A 19,712-nucleotide genomic window follows, 5' to 3' on the forward strand; every position below is an offset into this window, starting at 1 on the left:
AGACAGCATGTCTGTGAAGAATAACGAGAGGCACAATCAGAATGTCACGTGGTGAGTCATGATATATTGGTCATTAAACGGACGTTAACCTTCATTGCCACGCGCCAGCCAGCACATGTAAACATTGGAAAGGCGGCTGCTTGGATCCATCCAATATGGTGCATGCACAACGAAGACCCGTGAGAGGAATTTCTAACCTACCATTGTCAAATGCGTTGCTTTCTTCTGACAACCATCATTTAGTGAAATGTCATCCCTCGCCCCTGCTTTCTTTTTCAGGGAATACCTTTTTCTTTTTGACTAACCCAGTTCGGGTCCACCACGGTGGATCAGTGGCTAAGGTGCTCGGCTGCTGACCCGAAGGTCACGGGTTACCGTATTTACTTGATTCTACTGCGCTCTCGATTGTAACGCGCACCCGTTTTCCGCGAACAAAAAAAAAAAAAGTAAGACATCGATTGTAACGCACACCCATTTTTCGTGAGAGAAAAGAACAAAAAAAAAGTCCGTAGGAGTCAACCTTCGCACATTCCGAAGAACAAGTATTTGGTTTTAAAGAACTAAAGTTTCAAAAAATAAAACACAGTCAAACAGCGGGCCTTGTCGCTAAACTGTCGCCACTACGGCGGTGATACGAGTCGCGTAATGGATCAGTCCTCGTCGCTGTCGGACAACTCCTTTTCGCTGTAAACGCTCTTCAATTTCGGGAAGCTTTGCTGTGAAAAATCTTCTGCTTCTCTTTGCGCCAGTCTCACACGCACGTTTCGGGAACTCTGAACGACCGCGATACGGCCCGATTTCCGTCCGTCTCTCCATATGTAATAACTTTTCTTTTAAATGCGCCATCGTGGTGCACTCGTCGAGTATTTGGAGTGGGCACTACCATGCCATCTATGCGAACGCAGAACGAGATGACTAACTCCTCAGCACACGTACGAACTGAAACAATGGCCGAGGCTCGTAGGAGGCGGCCATTTTGAAATGCCGATGGCAATATGATAACAAAGTTTCTTCTTCTTTTTTTTTTTTCGGTACTCGATTCTAACGCGCATGCGATTTATGGACTCGTTTTACCAAAAAAAAAAGGTGCGCGTTAGATTCGAGTAAATACGGTAGATCCCGGCCACGGCGGTCACATTTCAGTGGAGGTGAATTGGTAGAGGCTTGTGTACGAGGGTGGTCTGAAAAGTTCTCGGCCTGATGTAGAAAAAAGCATTTTGGACCTTCAAAATTATTTTTATTTTTCAACATAGTCTCCTCTCAACTCTACACACTTGGTCCATCGATATTCCAGAGCCAGGATTCCGTCCTTAAAATGACTTTGTGGAAGTCCTGAAAAGTACTCATACACAGCAGCAATCGCTTCTTCATTTGATGAAAAACGTTGCCCGCCAAGAAAGATTTTGAGTTTTGGGAACAGGTGGTAGTCCGACTGGGCCAAGTCAGGAGAATAGGGTGGGTGCTCCAACAATTCGTACTTCAAATTGTGAAATTTAGCCATTGCAAGATGTCCTTTGTGCACCGGTGCATTGTCCTGATGAAAAATGATTTTCTTCTTCCGCAAACCTGGTCTTTCCTCACAAATTTTCTGATTCAATTGAGTCAAGAGGTCGGAATAATACTCCCCAGTTATGGTTTTAGCGTTTCCAAGATAATCCACAAGCAGAATGCCTTTAACATCCCAAAAAACAGAGGCGATCACCTTTCCTGCGGAGGGAACTGACTTGGCTTTCTTTGGTGCAGAGGACTCGGCTTCAGTCCACTGCTTTGATTGTTGTTTCGATTCTGGTGTGTAATGGTGAATCCAAGTTTCATCCATTGTTATGATCTGCGCAAAAAGTCTGCTGGATTTTTGTTATACAGCTCCAAAGCACGCTGTGACGTCGTCATGCGGTTGCGTTTTTGCGCTCAGGAGTAAGGATGCGCGGCACCCATCTTGCACAGAGCTTGTTCATGTGTAGTTCATTATGCAGAATGTGACATACACGTTCCACTGAGATGCCAACAGCCTCGGCAATTTCGCGCAACTTCACTCTCCTGTCTTCCAAAACCATATCGTGCACACGGTCAATCAATTCAGGAGTTGTTGCACTTTTTGGGTGCCCTTCGCGCGGGTCATCTTCAATGCTCTCTCTCCCCCACTTAAACTCAGCAGCCCATTTCTTGACTGTGGAGTATGAAGGTGAATCTTGTTTGTAAACTTTAACAAACCTTTGGTGAATTTCATTCAGAGATAACTTTATCACCGCACGGTACTCAAGCTTCTCCATGCCTTCCGGTGCTTCACACTACACCTACTGTGATCGACTGTCAAAGCCAAACTGCTAATTGGCACTAGATGCCGTTTCATCTGAGACTTGCAGAGACTTGTATGAACGTGCACATGAGTGCTACAAGTTCTTGCTCGCGTGATTCTTATTGAGGCCGAGAACTTTTCAGACCACCCTCGTACTGTGCGATGTCGGTGCACGTTAAAGCACCCCAGGTGGTCGAAATTTCCGGAGCCCTCCACTACGGCGTCTCTCATAATCATATTGTGGTTTTGGGACGTAAAACACCAGATATTATTATTATTCGTCATGGCGGCCTCACCCAATTTGCCACGGTGGCCTTATTTGTGCATGAGCTAAAATATTTTTGAAATTCGTTTTCACCTGTAAACTCATTATCGCTGTTAGCAAAAAGCTACATTTCCTATTTTTCCATCTGTTGGCTACCGCCACTGAATTTTCTTGATGTTGTGCATTTACTTTCAAATTAGAGTGATATGTGCGGTTAGCCTGATAAACGAATGGCCAGCAGTTGAAGAGTTGTCGCAAATGCAGCTTTGTAAGCGACGCGGCTCCCGTTGAAGTGGCTGACCTGAAGCCTCGTTACACCCAGCGCAGCCAATGCGAAGCGCGTCTCCGTGTTTGGCGGAGGCGGCGTGTCGGTGGTCCAGTTCGACCTTAGGGCACATCCCCCGCACAGGCAGTGTAGGCGGGGGTTGACGCCCACGCTCTTTTGGCTGGGCACCACGAGGACATACAAGTACACTCATTGTTTCCCCCACCTACTTCGCCACGAACCCTTCGATTCCAGGCCGCGCAGCGTGAGCTCCCCCTCTTAGCCGTGTGGGCATCCGAAGCCAGCCACACATTGCCCATGACGCATCACGTGGAGGTGGAAGGAGCTCAGTGATTCACAGGCCGCGGCTCCACCCAAGCTGGATTACATGGGCGCACAACCACCCACATCCTCCCAACGCCAATGAATCGTGAATGGAGCTGGATACGTCCCGAACCAGCAGCGAGGTCCCCATTCCACATCACGGCCTCCTAATTAGCTGGATTACAGGGGCTCGCAAGTTCCCCCGGCCATAGCGGTACGAAACTTGAACTCTCTCACAAGGAATGCAATCCCATACTGAGGCCTCCTAGAAGTTGGATTACAGGTGCTTACCATAATCACCCGGCCATTTCACCATAGTTCCTGTCGCTACCCAGGTTTGGCAGCCAGGAGCGACAGTGACAGTGCTCTTCCTTGGACGCTTGCCAGTTGTAATCGGTTCATGCCCGGCTACCACTCTCTGTGAACTTTGATCAACTACCGCACCCCCAGGCAATGGGTTACAGAGGCACGCCACAAACCTCTGGTGTGGAAAATCCAGGTAGTGTAAAAAGCCACACTGTGCCACACAAAGAAAGAAATCTACCAACAGCGCCTGTCCTGTGTGTTCTTTACTGTGTCCTGTTTTCCTTGCGCTTCGCTTCGACATGAATATATACCAACTCGCCCAATACTCTACGTTACTTCAGTTTACTACCAACAGTACTTGAAAACGAAGCTTCAGCCAGCAGCAGTGAGAGCTTGTGCTGAATGTATGACTAAATGTGCTGCAACAGTAAAGAGCCTCTACAAGGACCTCAATTCCGGCAACCTCGGAAGCATTGCCACCGCTTTTGATGGAAGCTGGCACACAAGAGGACACCTCTCACATAGGAGTAGCCACTGTGACAGAGGTTTTTTTTTTTTTTTTCGGGATATGTGCTCGACTATGTAGTGCTTTCTAATTTTTGCCACGGCTGTGAGTGTCACCCAAAACCCGAGAGCCCAGACTATGCCGAGTGGAAGGCCAGGCATTCATGCCAGAAAAACACCTTATATAAGGCTGGCCAAATGGAAGTAGAGGCAGCAATGATTTTATTTCAGCGCTCACTTTCGCTTCATGGCCTCAGGTGTACCACAATGCTTTGCGATGGTGACAGCCGGTTGTACAGCGCGCTGTCAACGAAGCCAAAGTGTACGGCTTCATAAATGTTGAAAAGGAAGACTGTGCAAGCCATGTGCAGAAGCGCATGGGGACTGAGCTTCGTAACTTTGTGCAGAAGCACAAAGGGGAGAGCGGTGAGCGCATCAGTGGCAAGGGTCGCCTCACGGGTGACCTCATCACAAAATTGACGCGCTACTATGGCTGGGCTCTCAAATCCCATTCTGGGAATGTGGATGAGATGCACAAGGCTGTGTGGGCTACGTATTACCATGTGACGTCCACTGAGGAGAAATCGGACCACAGCTTTTGTCCCCAGGGCCCCGCGTCTTCGTGCAAGCATAATGCAGCCATGGCAAATGAATGAGGCAATCCCGAAAAGCATATACAACTTGCCAGAGGCTATTAGCAATGCACTGCATCGTGTTTATGAGTGCTTGTCTGACAAGAAGCTCCTACAGAGATGTACGAGAGGCAAGACTCGGAATGCGAATGAGACATTACATTCGGTCATCTGGAGCCTGGCACAAAAGGACAAGAATGCGTCACTGTTTGCCATTGAGACTTGAGGGGGTCCGCTCTATGCGCGGCTGGTGCAGAAGCCTAGCTCCGGTCCCAGCCGCAAATAGTCGTACCGTGCGCGTGTCAGCGTCCCCTTCCCGTAGCACGCGTCATCGCAGCTACGACGGGTTCGGGCGAATAAGGCCACTAGGCTAGCACAACAAACAACACTTTATTGCTACGCTAGCAATAACGCGTAAATGTCGCGCAGAGGGATAGTCCGCTCTCGTAGAAAACAAAGGGTAACGCTTACACCTTCAGTCGATGTTCGGCTCGCGGGTCTCGGGGCAGTGAGGTGTTACCTTGCAGGTTAGCAGGGCACGAGAGACCGTCTGCCTGTCTGCCCGGTTGTTTGTTTTATTCACCTCCCGTGTCCCTGCCCACCGCGAGGGTTGTTTCCCTCGCAGGGCGAGTTCCCTTTCCCGCGAGCCGGGATGCGAGGATTGGCGCGCGGAGTGGCGGGAAAGAAGGGGTTGTCCGGAAAGGGCGACGGTGCTCCTCTCCTAGTGGTCCCTCGGCTCCCGCCGTCAGTTCGCGATCGCGCCAGCCTTAAGGAAAGGAAATGGGCGCGCGTGCTCTCCCACAGACTGCCGTGGCAGATGCTGTTATGCAATTCAACCTTGGGAACAAGGAGTCTAGTTCACTTATTTTGCGTGAGCTGCAGCTAGATCAAACATGCAAAGGTAGCCATCGGGCAGTCGAGAAAGACCATCGCCTTGCAGTTGGCGCGGAGAGGAAGCGTGCATTTACGGCGGCGTTTCAGGCAGCCTCAAAGCAGCACAAACCTGCTTCAGATTACTCCCCAGGGGCTTTCTTAGTGATTGTAATTACACATGCTGTGGCTTTCAAGCATGAAATTTTCATTTTCACAAGTTTTTCAGTTTTTTGCGTTTTTACCAAAGATTTGTACATGTTTAACTCTTTTGCGCCTGATTCCTTTCATTAAGCATGCACCAACTAGCCCAGCAAAAAGTTCTATTTGTACATGTTTTTAATATTCGGAATAACAAACACTGTGTCTCTAATACTCATTCAATTCTCTTGATTTATTTTTATGTTATTTTTTGCTTGAATGCTAGAGGATTAGAGAGTGCAAGAAAAGTGATTGTTTTGGGACATTGCAACATTTTGAAATACTCTAGAGATCACCAGCGAAAATTTACAGCTAAGAGACTGCAACATTAAAGCTTCATAACTTTGGCTAAAATTTAGATACAAGCATTGAATTGCAAATTTGCACTATTTGAACATTCAGGAACATACCTGCTGAACTTGAGCTCTCTTGATGCATTACTTTTTATGCAAGTCACATCCCAAACTTATAAAATAAGGATAGTTGTAATGTCTTTCTGGATTGATGTAACGAAAATGTAATTACATATTTGTAATCAGTATACAAAGCTGAATATTCCCTGACAAAATCATGTGTCTAGGGCCAATAGTAATAGATTTCTCTTTCAGGTGCCATGTCCCCTCTTAAAGGGGTACTGACAAGAATATTTTCAGTTGTCGTTTTTTTGCGTCAAATGAAAGGTCAAGCCCTCAAGAGCCTAGAAAAGGTAGTGCTAAGCGCGAGTGCGACCTAAAAAAGTAATTGCAGTATGTTTTTAAAAGCTAGTTTCGGTTCCTAGTGTACCCTGACGTCACAACACGGTATGAGCTTCTCGTCATGTGCTCGCACAATATACAGTGACGTTTCCACGGCTGCTCCGCACCGTGGCTCCGTTGGTGACGCTCAAGCGGCCATTTTGGAAGTTTTGATGATGCACAAGCAGCCCATCTTGGAAGTTTTGGTACCTAACGTCATCACAACTAGCCAGGCTGCTGCGTAAAGTCACCAGAATTTGTACTGTAGCCTGATGTCAATCTAGTGTCGAAGTCAATAGGTGCGCCATGGAAAAAATTGGCTTCAATATCAAAATAAAATATCTTATCAGCATTTGCTGAGCTTCCCACTTGCTCAGAGCCGTCTCTGCATACAGGATATTTGTATGGCAGAGTAAACTCTCCCTCGAAAAAAGGTCAGTACCCCTTTCAGACTGAATAAACAGTTGCGCACAGAAACCAGACTCCAGTAGATATCTAAAAGTCTCCTGATAATTGCTTTCGCTAGGAACACTACTACGACACGTACAAACATGCATGCATATGCACAAGTTTGTACTTCAAATAATATTTCTTTTTTTTTTTTCCTGCTAATTGCTGTTTCGTAAACGCGAGAGAACCTATTTAAGACCGAAAAATCACAATCGTATCCGTAGCTGTATGCGCACTCATTTAAGAGGGGACATGGCACTTAAAAAAAGTTTTTTATTTCTTGATTGATTTTGATGAAACTCCCGGAGTTTATGTACATTTGTGTGCCGATTTCAAATATGCAATTATTTTTCTAGTATAAAGTGCAGTTTTTAAAATACGAAATATTTCGTGTGCCCATTGGGGAGCAAGATATTTTCTAAGCTGAGAGAGTTACAAAGTAAATCAGCATATCACAATAATCTGGAGTCAGAACTGAGTGCAATGCAACAGAAATGGATGTTCTAAACCAATTTGAACAAAAGTTATTGTATGCTGAACATTCACCACTGAGTCAATTTCAAGCTGAGATTTCACGAGAATTTTTTTACGTGACCCGGGCACACCTCGAGTCTCCTTCATCGTCTAGGCAGGTGGAGCTGCAAGCATCATTCTGTCCTCACCAGATTGTTAGCGAAATCCAGCGTGTTCAGTGCAGCGCCTTATGACACTTGCCTCCAAGAAGATTGATGCTGTATTGCTTGGCATTGTCATAGCACAGCAGGTGGTGACAGTAAATCTTCATGTGCAGTATCACCTCCTGGGCCACAGTCTTGGTGCACATTCTGTGATAGAACGTCAAGAGAGCACAAGAGGTAGCAAACAAGTGAAGGGGAAGCGCCCCAGAAGAATGTCTCATTTTGATTGTCTACTGAGGGACTGTGTAATGTATTTAGAAATGTTTTCAACACATGAAGAAATACAGTTATTCTAACTGAATATCAATATCTTGGGGCATTGTTTTTCAAAGCTTGAAATTGAAGAAACGTCTTCAGTGGGCACTAGGCGATGTTGCAATTTCTGAGACATTTGGTGGTGGCACTCATGGCCATTTTTGCAAACTGTCGGTGCAGGATTCAATTAAGCCAGACACAAAGCAGGCGAATTCGCTTCTCCAGCCCGAGCGCTTATGTTTCGGTCCAACCGAAGTCCAGAGACCTTTCTATGTCCATCCATTCTTTGCCTAGCAGACGACAAAATGATTGACAGCACTGCCTCTTCCAGTTGCTGTTCTCACATCGGACCGTCGGACGAGCCTCAACCAATTCTATGCAGTGTGATAGCACATCCTATTTACATGATTGCGCCCCTGGTCCATCTGCTGCTATATGGCCATTGTATTTGTAGCGAGGAAGACAATCTTGATGGCTTCCCATTTCCTAAAGTCACATGGGCCGAGCAGTTGGCAATAACACTGTTGTACTGCGCGATGTCTGTGCACGTTAAAGAACACCAGGAGCCCTCCACTATGGCATGCCTCATAATCGTATTGTGGTTTCAGCACTTGAAAACCCCAGATATATTAATTGTAAATAAAAGGATTTTGTGTCCTTTGGCAGCACACTTGCGGTCAAGAGGCCGCATGCAATTTTCTGATGTTGCCACTGTCATCCAGGCCTTGTCTGTCTTTAGAGATGACGACCTGCTCTTCCAATCAAAAGCCATGGAAGCACGTTGCTTCCCGACTTGTTCACGCTGAACAAGATGATTATTTGTTCCTAGGGCTGCTTCCTCCTCGGTACAGTGGTATCCTTGGCAGCAAATGTTTTCATAGAAAGCATCTTGTTAAATAAGGCTGCTCCATCTAAATTATACACATCGTCCTCTCCACACTCCTGAAGCAGCAGTGCTGCCACTTTCTCTACACATTGTTAGGTAGGTGAGGTTATTCCGTTTGAAATGAGCAAACCAGCCGTTTTGCCGCACATGAAGCCTTTGTGGCCCAGTTGCAGTGCCATCTCATTCGCCTTTTCCTCCAAGGATGATGCCGTTCACATACCTGCCAAGTCTCCCGGATTACCCGGGAGACTCCCGGATTTTGAACGTTTCTCCCGGTTGTACGGGTCATAGAGAAATCTCCCGGAAATCCAGTTTTGCTCCGCGCATCCAGTGCTTTGTGTGGCCACATGAGCAAAGTTTTTGTTTGGCCACGTAGTAGAAAGGATTCTTCTTCTTTTTAACGATGGTAGAAAGGTTCAACTCAGTTTCATTGCGCATGAAGTAGCTGTGCACTTTGCGCCGCAGTCCAGCACTTAAAAGGGTAGCCGATGTCTGTCGAGATAGCGCATTCGCCAGCGCTCGCGACCGTCCCCGTCTCAACGGCGCCCCTTATGAGCCCTTGCCCGACGAAATAACTGGTAAGCAAGCGACGACAGGCCTCGCACGCGGAGCGATGTTATCGCATGTGCCCTTCGCGCGACGGTGACGGCCGGGTCGTTTCATCTCTGCTTCAGCCGCGTTCGTCCCTAGCGCTAGCGCGCATTTACTTGCACGTGAAACAGACGATGCGTAAGCGATGTTATCGGTTTGGACTCTGTACAGATCAGCGGCGACCGCAAAATCCCGCTGACAGTAGGCAGTTTTAGAATTGCGTACGCTAAGTTAGCGTTAGCGTTTGCGGCCCGCTATTTCCGTCACTTACCGGGAGCCCGCAAGCGCGTACGACGCACGCGCAGGCGCAGTTGCGCTAAAAGCCAGCGCAAAGCTTTGCGTACGCTGTTCTAAAACTGCCTAATGTACATATAATTGCTATCGCAGTACACACACACACACACACACACACACACACACACACACACACACACACACACACCCGGTCGGCATACTTTATACCCCCTCCTCCCGCAGTCAAAATATTTTATACCCCTTCCCCCCCCCCCCCTCCCACACCGTTGAGTAAATCTCCCGGATTCCGTTTCTCCAAACTTGGCAGGTATGCGTTCACAGGGAGTGGCGTTTGCATGTTGTCGCCACTTCATCAAAGTGGCTTTGTCCGGGTAAGGTAGGAAGTGGATTGTTGATTATACATGCTATCTCTCATTGTCAAGAACAAGGCTCTTGATTCCTGAAATACGCTACAACCCAAAGGAAACTTTTTTCCTTTTTTTTTTACATTCAATAATTTGGTTTGTTTCGTCATCTCGGTCAGCAACAATAATATGAGGTTTTGTTGTTGGCTTACACTTCTCCGCCACTGTTATGTCTCAGGACACAGAGTTTCCCGGAGTTGTGGCCCGGCCCATTGGGGAGTTCCGCAGCACAGCAGACTACCAGTACCAGCTACTGCGCTGCAATGTGGACCTTCTCAAGATCATCCAGCTGGGCCTCACCTTTCTCGACGAACATGGAAACACACCCCCAAATTACTCCACCTGGCAGTTCAACTTCAAGTTCAGTCTCACGTGAGTGCAAGTCAAACAAGTGGCTGTCATTGACTGTGAGTCATTTGATAAGATTTAGTGCCATCTGTGCGATGCCACAAGGGCAAACATAACGCCTTCACCAGGACTTATTTGACTGAGACGTGCGTACCCTCAATGCCAAAGCTCACCCTGTGCAGAACAAATTAAACATTTTAGTGTCTGTCGTGTAAAAAACATTTTCAGGGTGTCTACTGACCGGGAAAACCGGGAATTCTCAGGGAAATTGTGCTCCCATTAGGGAAAATCCACAGTAACTTTATTCAAAAGGAAAGAAAGTCTCGGTAGCGCTGGCTCAATATTTTGTGAACGCATTTTTCAAATCAAACGGCCGCTACAGCAGTGGGGAAGTGGCGCACCTCGATGCTGTCATCGCCTTCGTAGTGGTGAAGTGGGAGAGAATCCGGCTAATGCGTGGCATGCGGGAACCATGAACCACGACACATCGTATTGTGCAATGTTGTCAGGGAAACACGGTGTGACTACGTGGTGTAGTTCTGTATTCTTTCTCGCGCGTGCTGTGCGTTAGTGCCCGAATGGTGTTTTTGTTATCGCCGCGTTTCAAGTAACAAGCATGATTAGTTGTAGAAGCGGTAGCAGTAGGTGTAACGAGCTCAAGTTATCTTGCAAGTGATCACGATTGTTCAGGAAGCGGGTGTCTTCGACAAGGTTGGTATCTGGCAAGCCATCCTTATCGGCGAGAAAAAAGACGACGCTTGTTGGCTGTTATCGGAGAGCTCACTCGCTCTGATCCCGAGCTTCAAAGATGCTATTTAGGACTCAGTGAAGAATAGAATAAATTTCCAGGCGAGAGCTAGCGTAACTAACGGGCCCATTCACAGCAAGTGAAAGCTTTTTTCTTTCTTTTTTTCCGGATGAGGGCACTGCTGAAACAAGTTTTAGGCGGCTGCAGCTCGCAATTACCAGCCACACCACGTGGATGTTTGCTACAACGCCGAATTACAAAACTTTTCAGAGCCAAGGCATAGCGGCGACCGAAATTCGCGACACCAGCACGGTTCCCATTTGCTCGATTCAGCGCGCGATGTCGGAAAACAGTAACGTTTCCACCATAACCGGATGTGCCGTAATTCAGGCTGTTGCCGTGCTTTCATGCTATCTTAGCCCGCAGCTATATTGCTTTTTTTTTTGCGATAGCAGTTATATGGACACTTCGACGCGAATTTTTGCCTTCGCCATGATCTTCCTTATCAAGTCCAAATCGCGATTACATCACCCCGCGCGTCGTATGCTCCATGCGCGAGTGAAAGCGCGCGAGCGCTGCTGACGAACGAGGCTGAAGCAGAGATGAAACGAGCCGACCGTCTCGTTCGCGCGATGGGCACACGGAGATAAGAGCCGGAGGTTTGGGGAGGTGGGGGGGGGGTGTATGTGTTGTGGCTCTAATTGCAAAACTTCCGTTGAAGCCATAGCAGTGGCGGATCCAAAGGGGGCAGCACCCCCCCCCCCCTTAAGCCAGCCCCCGCCCCTCCCTTCAGTGCCTGTTGTCCACCTCCTCTGTCAGGCTGCCTGTTGAGTTTGCCCCCTTTTTCAGGTTGCTTTGCCTGTCACTGCCCAAAAGGGGTAAAGAGAATCTTGTTCCTGCTCTCTACCTCTCTCATCGCTCCCTGAGCCATAGATAGGACACTTCTCTTAGTGCAGCGGCTGCGTTTCCTGAAGGAGCGAGCTGCTAGCCTATGGGGAACCAGCGCTGGAGTTTCCGCGGACAGGGTGCGTCGCCCTGCCGGGCATGGCCGAAAACACTCGGGCATACAAATAAATACGAGTGGCTGCTAACGTGAACCATGCCGCCGTGCGCGATCATCAAACGAGGAAAAAGAAGCGTCGAGACCGGCGGTATTGTTGTATTCACAAATGCCACAATCAAAAATGTGTTTAATAACTGAAAAAAAAAAAAAAAATAGTCTAGAGCATAGTTGACTCCCTTCGGCTTTGCTTTCCACCAATGCACATGGGTTGGCGCTCTGGAAAACATCACAAATCTTTTATTTGAAACTTGCCTTGAAAAAGTTAAAGAAAGCACGTGACAGCTTAGGTTGCGTAAGCATCGCGCCGTACATTACACATACCGTATTTACTCGATTGTAACATGACCACCATTGCAACGCCGCGGTGACATTTCATTACGTCCAGGAAGAAAAAATAAAATTTCGGTATTTGATTGTAACGCGAGGGTCGACTTTAGGTTGCAAAAATCTAGAAAAAAAGGTCGCGTTACATTTGAGTAAAACGGTATTATACGTCACTGTCTAGTTCATAGCTCTAGACCGGTTACAAATTCATGACTGCTAGAAAAACCGTGTTGTCTACGCATGTTCCATTGCTGATCACACACTGCATGTCAAACTCGGAACCACCACGAAGTCCATTACCACTAGGTTCCTCAAAGGCATTTTTTTTTTTAAGTATCACGCTTAGACGACGGCCGATCGCAAGTTTGCAAACGGTCTGCAGACGATGGCGAGTCGACGTCGTTAAAACACGAGACCTGCGGCATGTTTGCATTTCCGCTAACACCACTGATCTCCACTTTGCACCGGACTTTTTACATTTATTTCGCGCTTCACCGTCAGCTTCAAGAACATTCTTTTAAAGAATGCGATACGAGCATTTAGTGGGCACATGCAAGCCGTTAAAAACACCGTAAAGGAAAGCGTGTAGCGAAACAGCTTCTGTAATATAGTACGAGAGCTGTAACTACAGATTACGTAAATGTGACATGCTCGCTCAAAACAGCTGTCACTCACTGGGCTGAATGTTCTCAGTGCTGCCTGAGGCACTAAGTTATTTCAAAGCGGGCGCACAACGAGCACAATGCACACACCGTCGAGCTTGCTAGCGCAGTTTGAACACACTTACCTGTAAGTTTACATTGTACGGTGCTTGACACTTCACCGAAAGGTCACAATCGCTGTCTCTGCGAAAAACAGCTTCTTCCACGTCATAGACATACTTTGCATTGGACACCTTCCGTCCTTTTGACAGCACGCTCTCGCGAAGGTACCCGTCCGCACACATCACATCACTGAAACTGCAGCATAGAATAATCGGTGGCATCGCTGCTCGCCCGCTGCGCCACAGTGCAGCGAAGTGTCCCGATCTTCGCTAGTCTTGCACGTTCCAAAGTATCTACAAAACGACGCTCATCCAGCAAAAGCCGTGGTAGTGTCGAATTATGTTCAGCATGCGTTTGTGCGTGCCACGAGGTATGTGAAGGCACGTTGAAACGTGCCGTCGTACGCCTCGCGGCGGCTCTGTATTACTGGATGTTTCTCAGCTAGCTCGCCAGGGCGGCGCAGCTTGTACATTTTAGGCGCGCCACCTGGGCAGCGCTGGCTACCCATATTCATATAAAATTCTACCTTGTTGCTATCGGATTTAATTTTGCTCTCACGGTGAAACTGTGACTCTTTTTCTAACGTGGGATGGTTTTCGATGTTGTGCGTTCGTGGAGAGCAAATGGTTCGACTGGGCAACATGATAGCAAAGGCGTGGCATTGCTCTGGGCAACGCGCGAGGATATGACAACAACCCGCAGCAGCAGAACAAACGCAATTCCACAGTGCATTATACCCACATTTGTTTCGTCTTTACATGTGACACTCTGGCAAGGCATCTAACTGTGATTGCTGCACCGCAGGCTCAACAAAATATTTTTTTTTTCACGCAAAAAATAAAAAGTTTTTTTCACGTCGCCATATTAGTCGAGCATTCTTGTGGCATTTTCAATTTAAGATTAATCTTCAGTAACTATGCCTTGCACGAATGGTCAAATTTCAGTTTAACGAAGTTTTGACATAACGAAGTGAGTTGCCGCTTTTACCAACTTCGCTATATTGAGGTTTAACTGTTGTTCAGTGAAATCTCAGTATAACGAACTGCAGGGGACTGCGGAAAAATGTTCGTTATTCTGAAAGGTTGTTATAGTGAAAGCCCAAAAGTTTACCATAACCATAGAATTTCAGTAACGCAAACGTCCTGCCTTTGCAACGGTACATCCTTGGACTCGTTTCTCACAACAATGCACACGTGAACGTCAGACAAGGCACGTTTATTTGAAATAGTCCGTGATCGTTTTTTGACGGGTGCAGCAGCACAACGGGGACTTCTACAGACAGGCCAATGGGACCGCGATGGGAGCAGCCGTCTCCGTTACAGCTGCGAACCTCGCAATGGAGCATGTAGAAGAGGCGGCTCTGCGTTCCTTTATTGAAAGGCCGAAAGTATTTGTGAGGTATGTGGACGACTGCTTCTGCATCATAGAGAGAACAGCGGTAGACAGCTTCCTCGAACATCTTAACTCCGTCGACCAAGCAATCCAGTTTACGGTGGAAAGAGAACAAGACGGAGCGCTACCGTTCCTCGATGTTTTAGTACGACGACAAGGCGAACGCATGACCTTCTCAGTGTACAGAAAACCAACGCACACCGGCAGGTATTTGCATTTCACCTCGAGTCACCCCACTGCCCACAAAGCTTCGGTGGTGTCGGCACTCTTTTCACGAGCAAGAGCCATTTGCACATCAGAAGGAGAGAGAAAGAGAGAAGAAGAGAGGGTCGTGGCCGAGTTAAGAAAGAACGGATACACGACAGCTTTCATCCGCCGTGTGGCACGCCGCATGCCGAGAGATCTGCTTCCCCACCGCGGAGACGCATCTGCGAACGACACACGTGACCCTCCTCCCACGCTGGCCACCCCACCGGATACAATGGTATCGAAGAAACCAGCCCAACAAGTCGTCATCCCGTATGTTCCGGGAACTAGCGAACAGCTCGCCAGGGTTCTCGGAAAAGCTGGGGTCACGGTGGTTCACAAGCCGGCCTCAACGCTCGCTCGCTTACTACCGCGGCCGAAAGATCGACCATCCCGGGAGCAACACCAGGGCGTGGTCTACAAAGTGTCATGTGCTGACTGTCCAGCGAGCTACATAGGCGAGAGTAAGAGCTTCCCGGAAAGAATGCGCCAACACAAAAACGTCAGAAAGATGGAAATACAACGCAGTGCCCTTGCAGAGCATTGCGAGAAGCACGACCACAAAATTGACTTCGAGGGTGCTTCCATCATAGAAACGGAAAGGAATCTGGGAAGGAGGCTCTTACTCTAGTCGTGGCACATCCAGAACACACCTGCGAATGTGAACCGGTCCCTCGGAACAATGCCTCCGATCTACGTGCACGGCCTCCGGAATGTGAGGGAAGAGAAAGGCGGAGCCAAAAACAAGCTGCGACGAAGCCCCCCTGATCAGCACAGTCACCCCTGAAGAAGAGACCAAGCCGGTCTCGAAACGTCGGGTTTCCTCCAAGAATTTGTGGCTGGAGGTATTTCAACTTCTTAAACTCAGCATCACGAACAATTCTAGACCGTCCGCATTTTTATGCGCCGCTTTGGTCGCTTTGCCGCTTTTTTCTATGAATATGCGGAGTTTCCTCAAGTAGTCCAACGCATCCGTGGCCGACACGCACTCCTCGCGATCTTCAGGTGCTACCGTGACATCGTCGTCCATGTCATCGCTGCAATCCTTTATCTTTGAGAATCGTGGCGATCGTCGACCGCGCCACTCCACGTTCTTTAGCCACGACGGCTTGTTTCTTCCCGTCTTCTATTTCACAAAGAATGTCTACTTTCTCACTCAAAGAAAACTGCTTCCGCTTCTTCGCCGTATGAGGAGTTGTTGAGCTCAGGGCAACACGAACGCCGGGACGCACTTCCAATACAGTGCAGTCCACTTATAACGATATCGAGAAAAACGAAAAATATGATCGTTATAACCGGTGATCGCTATATCTGGACTGCCGAAAAAAAAAAACTGCGGGACGTATCTTCGTAGCTCCGATCCCGAATTTACCACTTGCACTAAAGAATAGATGTTCTAGAAAGCAGGATGTCAAAAACAAAGTTTTATTTTAAGCACCAATGAGAGCGTCAAGCTTTAGGCGCACCTAAATATCTCAACAGTCTTGAAGTATCCGTGCGCCATTGCATGATGGTGCGTGCCGTTAACCACCACGGCAGCAAGAGCGCACACGCAAACACCACAAAAACTGCACACGCCGGCCGAAGTTCGCTTCATGTAACGGGACATCACGAAACATCATACGAAGGCCGGCGACTAGGACGGGCTCCTGTATGGCGGCGGCGGAGCACGGCTGACATAACGACCACTCCGATAAGTCTCAAGAGCGAACAATGACCCGCCAACCACAACGGGAGACTTGCAGGTGTCCGCCAAGCATAGCCTGCCTGCACGGCCAGCCTGGTGCCTGCGCTCAACACTCGCTTTGTGCTACAACGGAACTGCCGACTGCCGAGGAATTCAAAACTAGCGTCGCGGCGCGCGCCGGCCGCGCACAGCTTTGTCGGCACGGAGGCGGGCCAACAGGATGGTGTCGGTGACGTAATCATGACGTAATTCTTTGGGACGCCGCGATACACACGACGCCGCAGCGGCAGCGGCGCGCCAACTTGCTTTTCGCCTCTTTTTTTTCTTTTCTTCTCCCTTTCCTTTCGGTGCGATTGTGGGCCACGCGCGAGTGGCGAGGCACAACATGTGCGGCTAGCGCCATCTTGTGGCACGCTGCACAAGCTCGCGATGGCACTCGGCACGTGGGCCATGGCGTGGGCTGCGCGGGCGGGCGGCGCACGCAGCGCGGAAATGGCGGCAGATACGAACTCGCGTAGGTAAACGTTTCGCCCCGTCTCGGCATCGTTCGTTTCAGGGGAACTTGGAAACGCAAATGTAACGATTATTATACACAGAAAATGCCGCCCAGACGGCAAATTTTGATCGTTATATCCGATATGCGGCCAATAACATATCGTTATATATGGTTTTTTCCCTCATAGACTTAATGCATAAAATGACACACATAACTCGACCCATCGTTATAACCGATATATCGTTATATGTTGTATCGTTCTAAGTGGACTGCACTGTACAATAAAATACGCAGTAGACTGGTACAGGTGACAGCACGTGAACAACTGATAAAGCAAGCAAGTAAAACGTGATGCAGGAAAAAAGAAAAGCGGTGGCTATTTGTACATTTTTTTTTTCCTTCTCCCGCACCGTCTCAGGTTTTCCGAGCCCATGTTCCCCGGCACTCTGCTTACAAAACCTGATGCGTCTCGTTGCCTTCGCAACGGAGGAAAAAAAAAAATTCTCCACCCGCATCCTTCTCCCTCCGCGCCATCTCAGGTTTTTGCGGGAGGGCGTCCGCTCTTTGCGCTGCGTCGTCTGCTAGCTTACAGCTCCGACTGCCGTGACCGATACACTGAAATCTAAGAACCCTCGCATTTCGGGATATAAGTTCGTAGTACTGAGGTGTTGTTAAGATGACACGGGAATTAAATAATGATCGTTATTCTGAAATGTTTGTTATTCTGAAGTCCGTAGTAGTGAAATATTTTTACATTGAAACTATAAGCAGTCAGCATGGGATTTCTTAAAAGTTCGTTAATCTGAAATGTTCGTTAATTTGGTGATCGTTGTAACGGGGTTTGACTGTATGTACTATTCAAATGGGATGAGTCGTTTTTATTTTCTAACGTACGTATTAGAGAGTGACATCAGCGAGCGATATGGTCTCTACCCATTTGACATAAAACAACGTTCTGTTTCACTTGGGGAATTTTGCAAAAACACTCAGGGAAAACCTGGAAAACTCAGGGAATTTAGAAATGTCAACTCGGTAGACACCCTGATTTTATACACAAATTTAACAACTCTGATGTCATTCTTTAGTTGAACTTATTAGGGTTGAACATTGGGCTAGTTTGTTCATTGACTATGTCAGCGTAGCATCCGTTTTCCTCACCAAACAAGAGATTGCCAGTATTAGAGAAGCACATGTGAGTGGTCTGCGACAATGTCAGATGGATGAAGCTTTTTCTGTGCTTTTTTCTTCTATTAAGAGTTTTCTTGTAATAAAACTTCAGTTGAAAGTCAGCGCTGCGCCCACTCTCTCTTGTGTAACAGCGAAAAAACTGACAAAAACACAAGAGAAGAAGAATACACAAACGGGCGCTGAATATGAACTGAAAGTTTATTCCAAAAAAAAAAAAGCAAGCCTATATAAAGGACAACCAAATTGCATGACAGGTGAAGGGGAGGGGGGGGGGGAGAGAGATTGGCGAGGACCCAGTTTAACAAAAACAGATGACACATCAACCGAGGCACATCTTTCACATGGGTCCAAGATACCGTATTTAATCGAACCTAGGCCGCCCTTGATTGCAGGCCGACCCCAGAAGTTCGCAAGGCCAGAAAATGCAGGTTGAGTTAAAAAAAAAGGGAAAACACCGTTTTTATCGGCAGAGAACCCAGCATTTTCATCGCACAAGCGCACACTCTGTAGGCACGTACTATGTAGAACATGTATTCGTCATCATCGTCCGTAACATCGCTGTCCTCTTTGTCACTAAGTTGTCATCCCAGAGGGCATTGTCCACGCTTCCATCCATTGCGTTGGGTATAATTCAGTCAAAAGCCAGCGAAGTTGCCTTCGTGGAGGGTGTCGTCGCACAAGGCAATTTTAAAGCAAGCAGGGGCTGGGCAACGCGCTTCATGAAACGGTTCGGGTTCAGCCTGAGACGACAGACCTCAGTGTGTCAGAAGCTGCCCGCTGACTTCGAGGAGAAGCTTGTCAAGTTTCAGCGATACGTGATGGACAAACGGCAGGAAAAGGGCTACCAACTGGGGCAAATTGCAAATGCCGACCAGACCCCGGTGTGCTTCGATATGCCAATGGCATAGATCGTGAACAAAAAGGGTGCGAAGGAAGTCATGCTTAGGACGGCGGGCTATGAAAAGCAGCGAACGACAGTAATGTTGCGCTGCACCGCCAATGGACGAAAGCTTCCCCCATACATAATTTTCAAGCGCAAGACTGTACCAGCTGGCGAAAAGGTTGGATGTCCAGCGGCTTGATGGAGGACTGGGTGAAAACGGTTTGAGAAAGCTGTCCAGAGGCCACGTTGTGCAAGCAGCACGCCGTAAAGGCCCGGACGCACGAGCGGCATGGTGGCTCGCCATGCGCCGATCTCAGGCTACCGTATGCAGACGTCTCTGCAGGCGCGTCCGAGGCTCATTTTCGCGACATCCTTCGGTAGCTGCATGGTGACGAGGTCGCTCAGGCTCAGCGGCAAAGTGGTGGTCCCCATGGCTACTCAGGCCGATCACGTCATCTGCTTCGTACTTACTGTCCATTGTTCCGAAATCTCGCAGTCCCATGTTATGCAGCGAGGATCGTTGAGCCGGCGAGATCCACGTTTTTAGAACCAATAGAGTTTCGCAGCTTCGCATGCGTGCCGGCACAGGCAGCTGACGCGTGAACTTACGGCGCTGCTGTTCCGCTTTTCTTCACTTGCCGTGGCTCCTTAGATTGGA

At 48.2% G+C, this 19,712-nt stretch overlaps 1 protein-coding gene across 2 annotated transcripts in view; it reads left to right on the plus strand.

Annotated features, from left to right (window-relative positions):
- LOC119382432 (CCR4-NOT transcription complex subunit 7) overlaps positions 1-19,712 on the plus strand; it is a 125,929-nt gene that overhangs the window by 50,434 nt on the left and 55,783 nt on the right. For both annotated transcript variants that reach the window (XR_007415051.1, XM_037650132.2), the window contains exon 3: positions 10,094-10,287. Coding sequence is in view for 1 of the 2 variants with exons in the window: in XM_037650132.2 (XP_037506060.1) it covers positions 10,094-10,287 (194 nt within the window). In the remaining variant the exon portion in view is untranslated. The remainder of the gene's footprint in view (positions 1-10,093; positions 10,288-19,712) is intronic.

Source organism: Rhipicephalus sanguineus, chromosome 2, assembly GCF_013339695.2.
Source record: "Rhipicephalus sanguineus isolate Rsan-2018 chromosome 2, BIME_Rsan_1.4, whole genome shotgun sequence".
NCBI classification, from domain to species: Eukaryota; Metazoa; Arthropoda; class Arachnida; order Ixodida; family Ixodidae; genus Rhipicephalus; species Rhipicephalus sanguineus.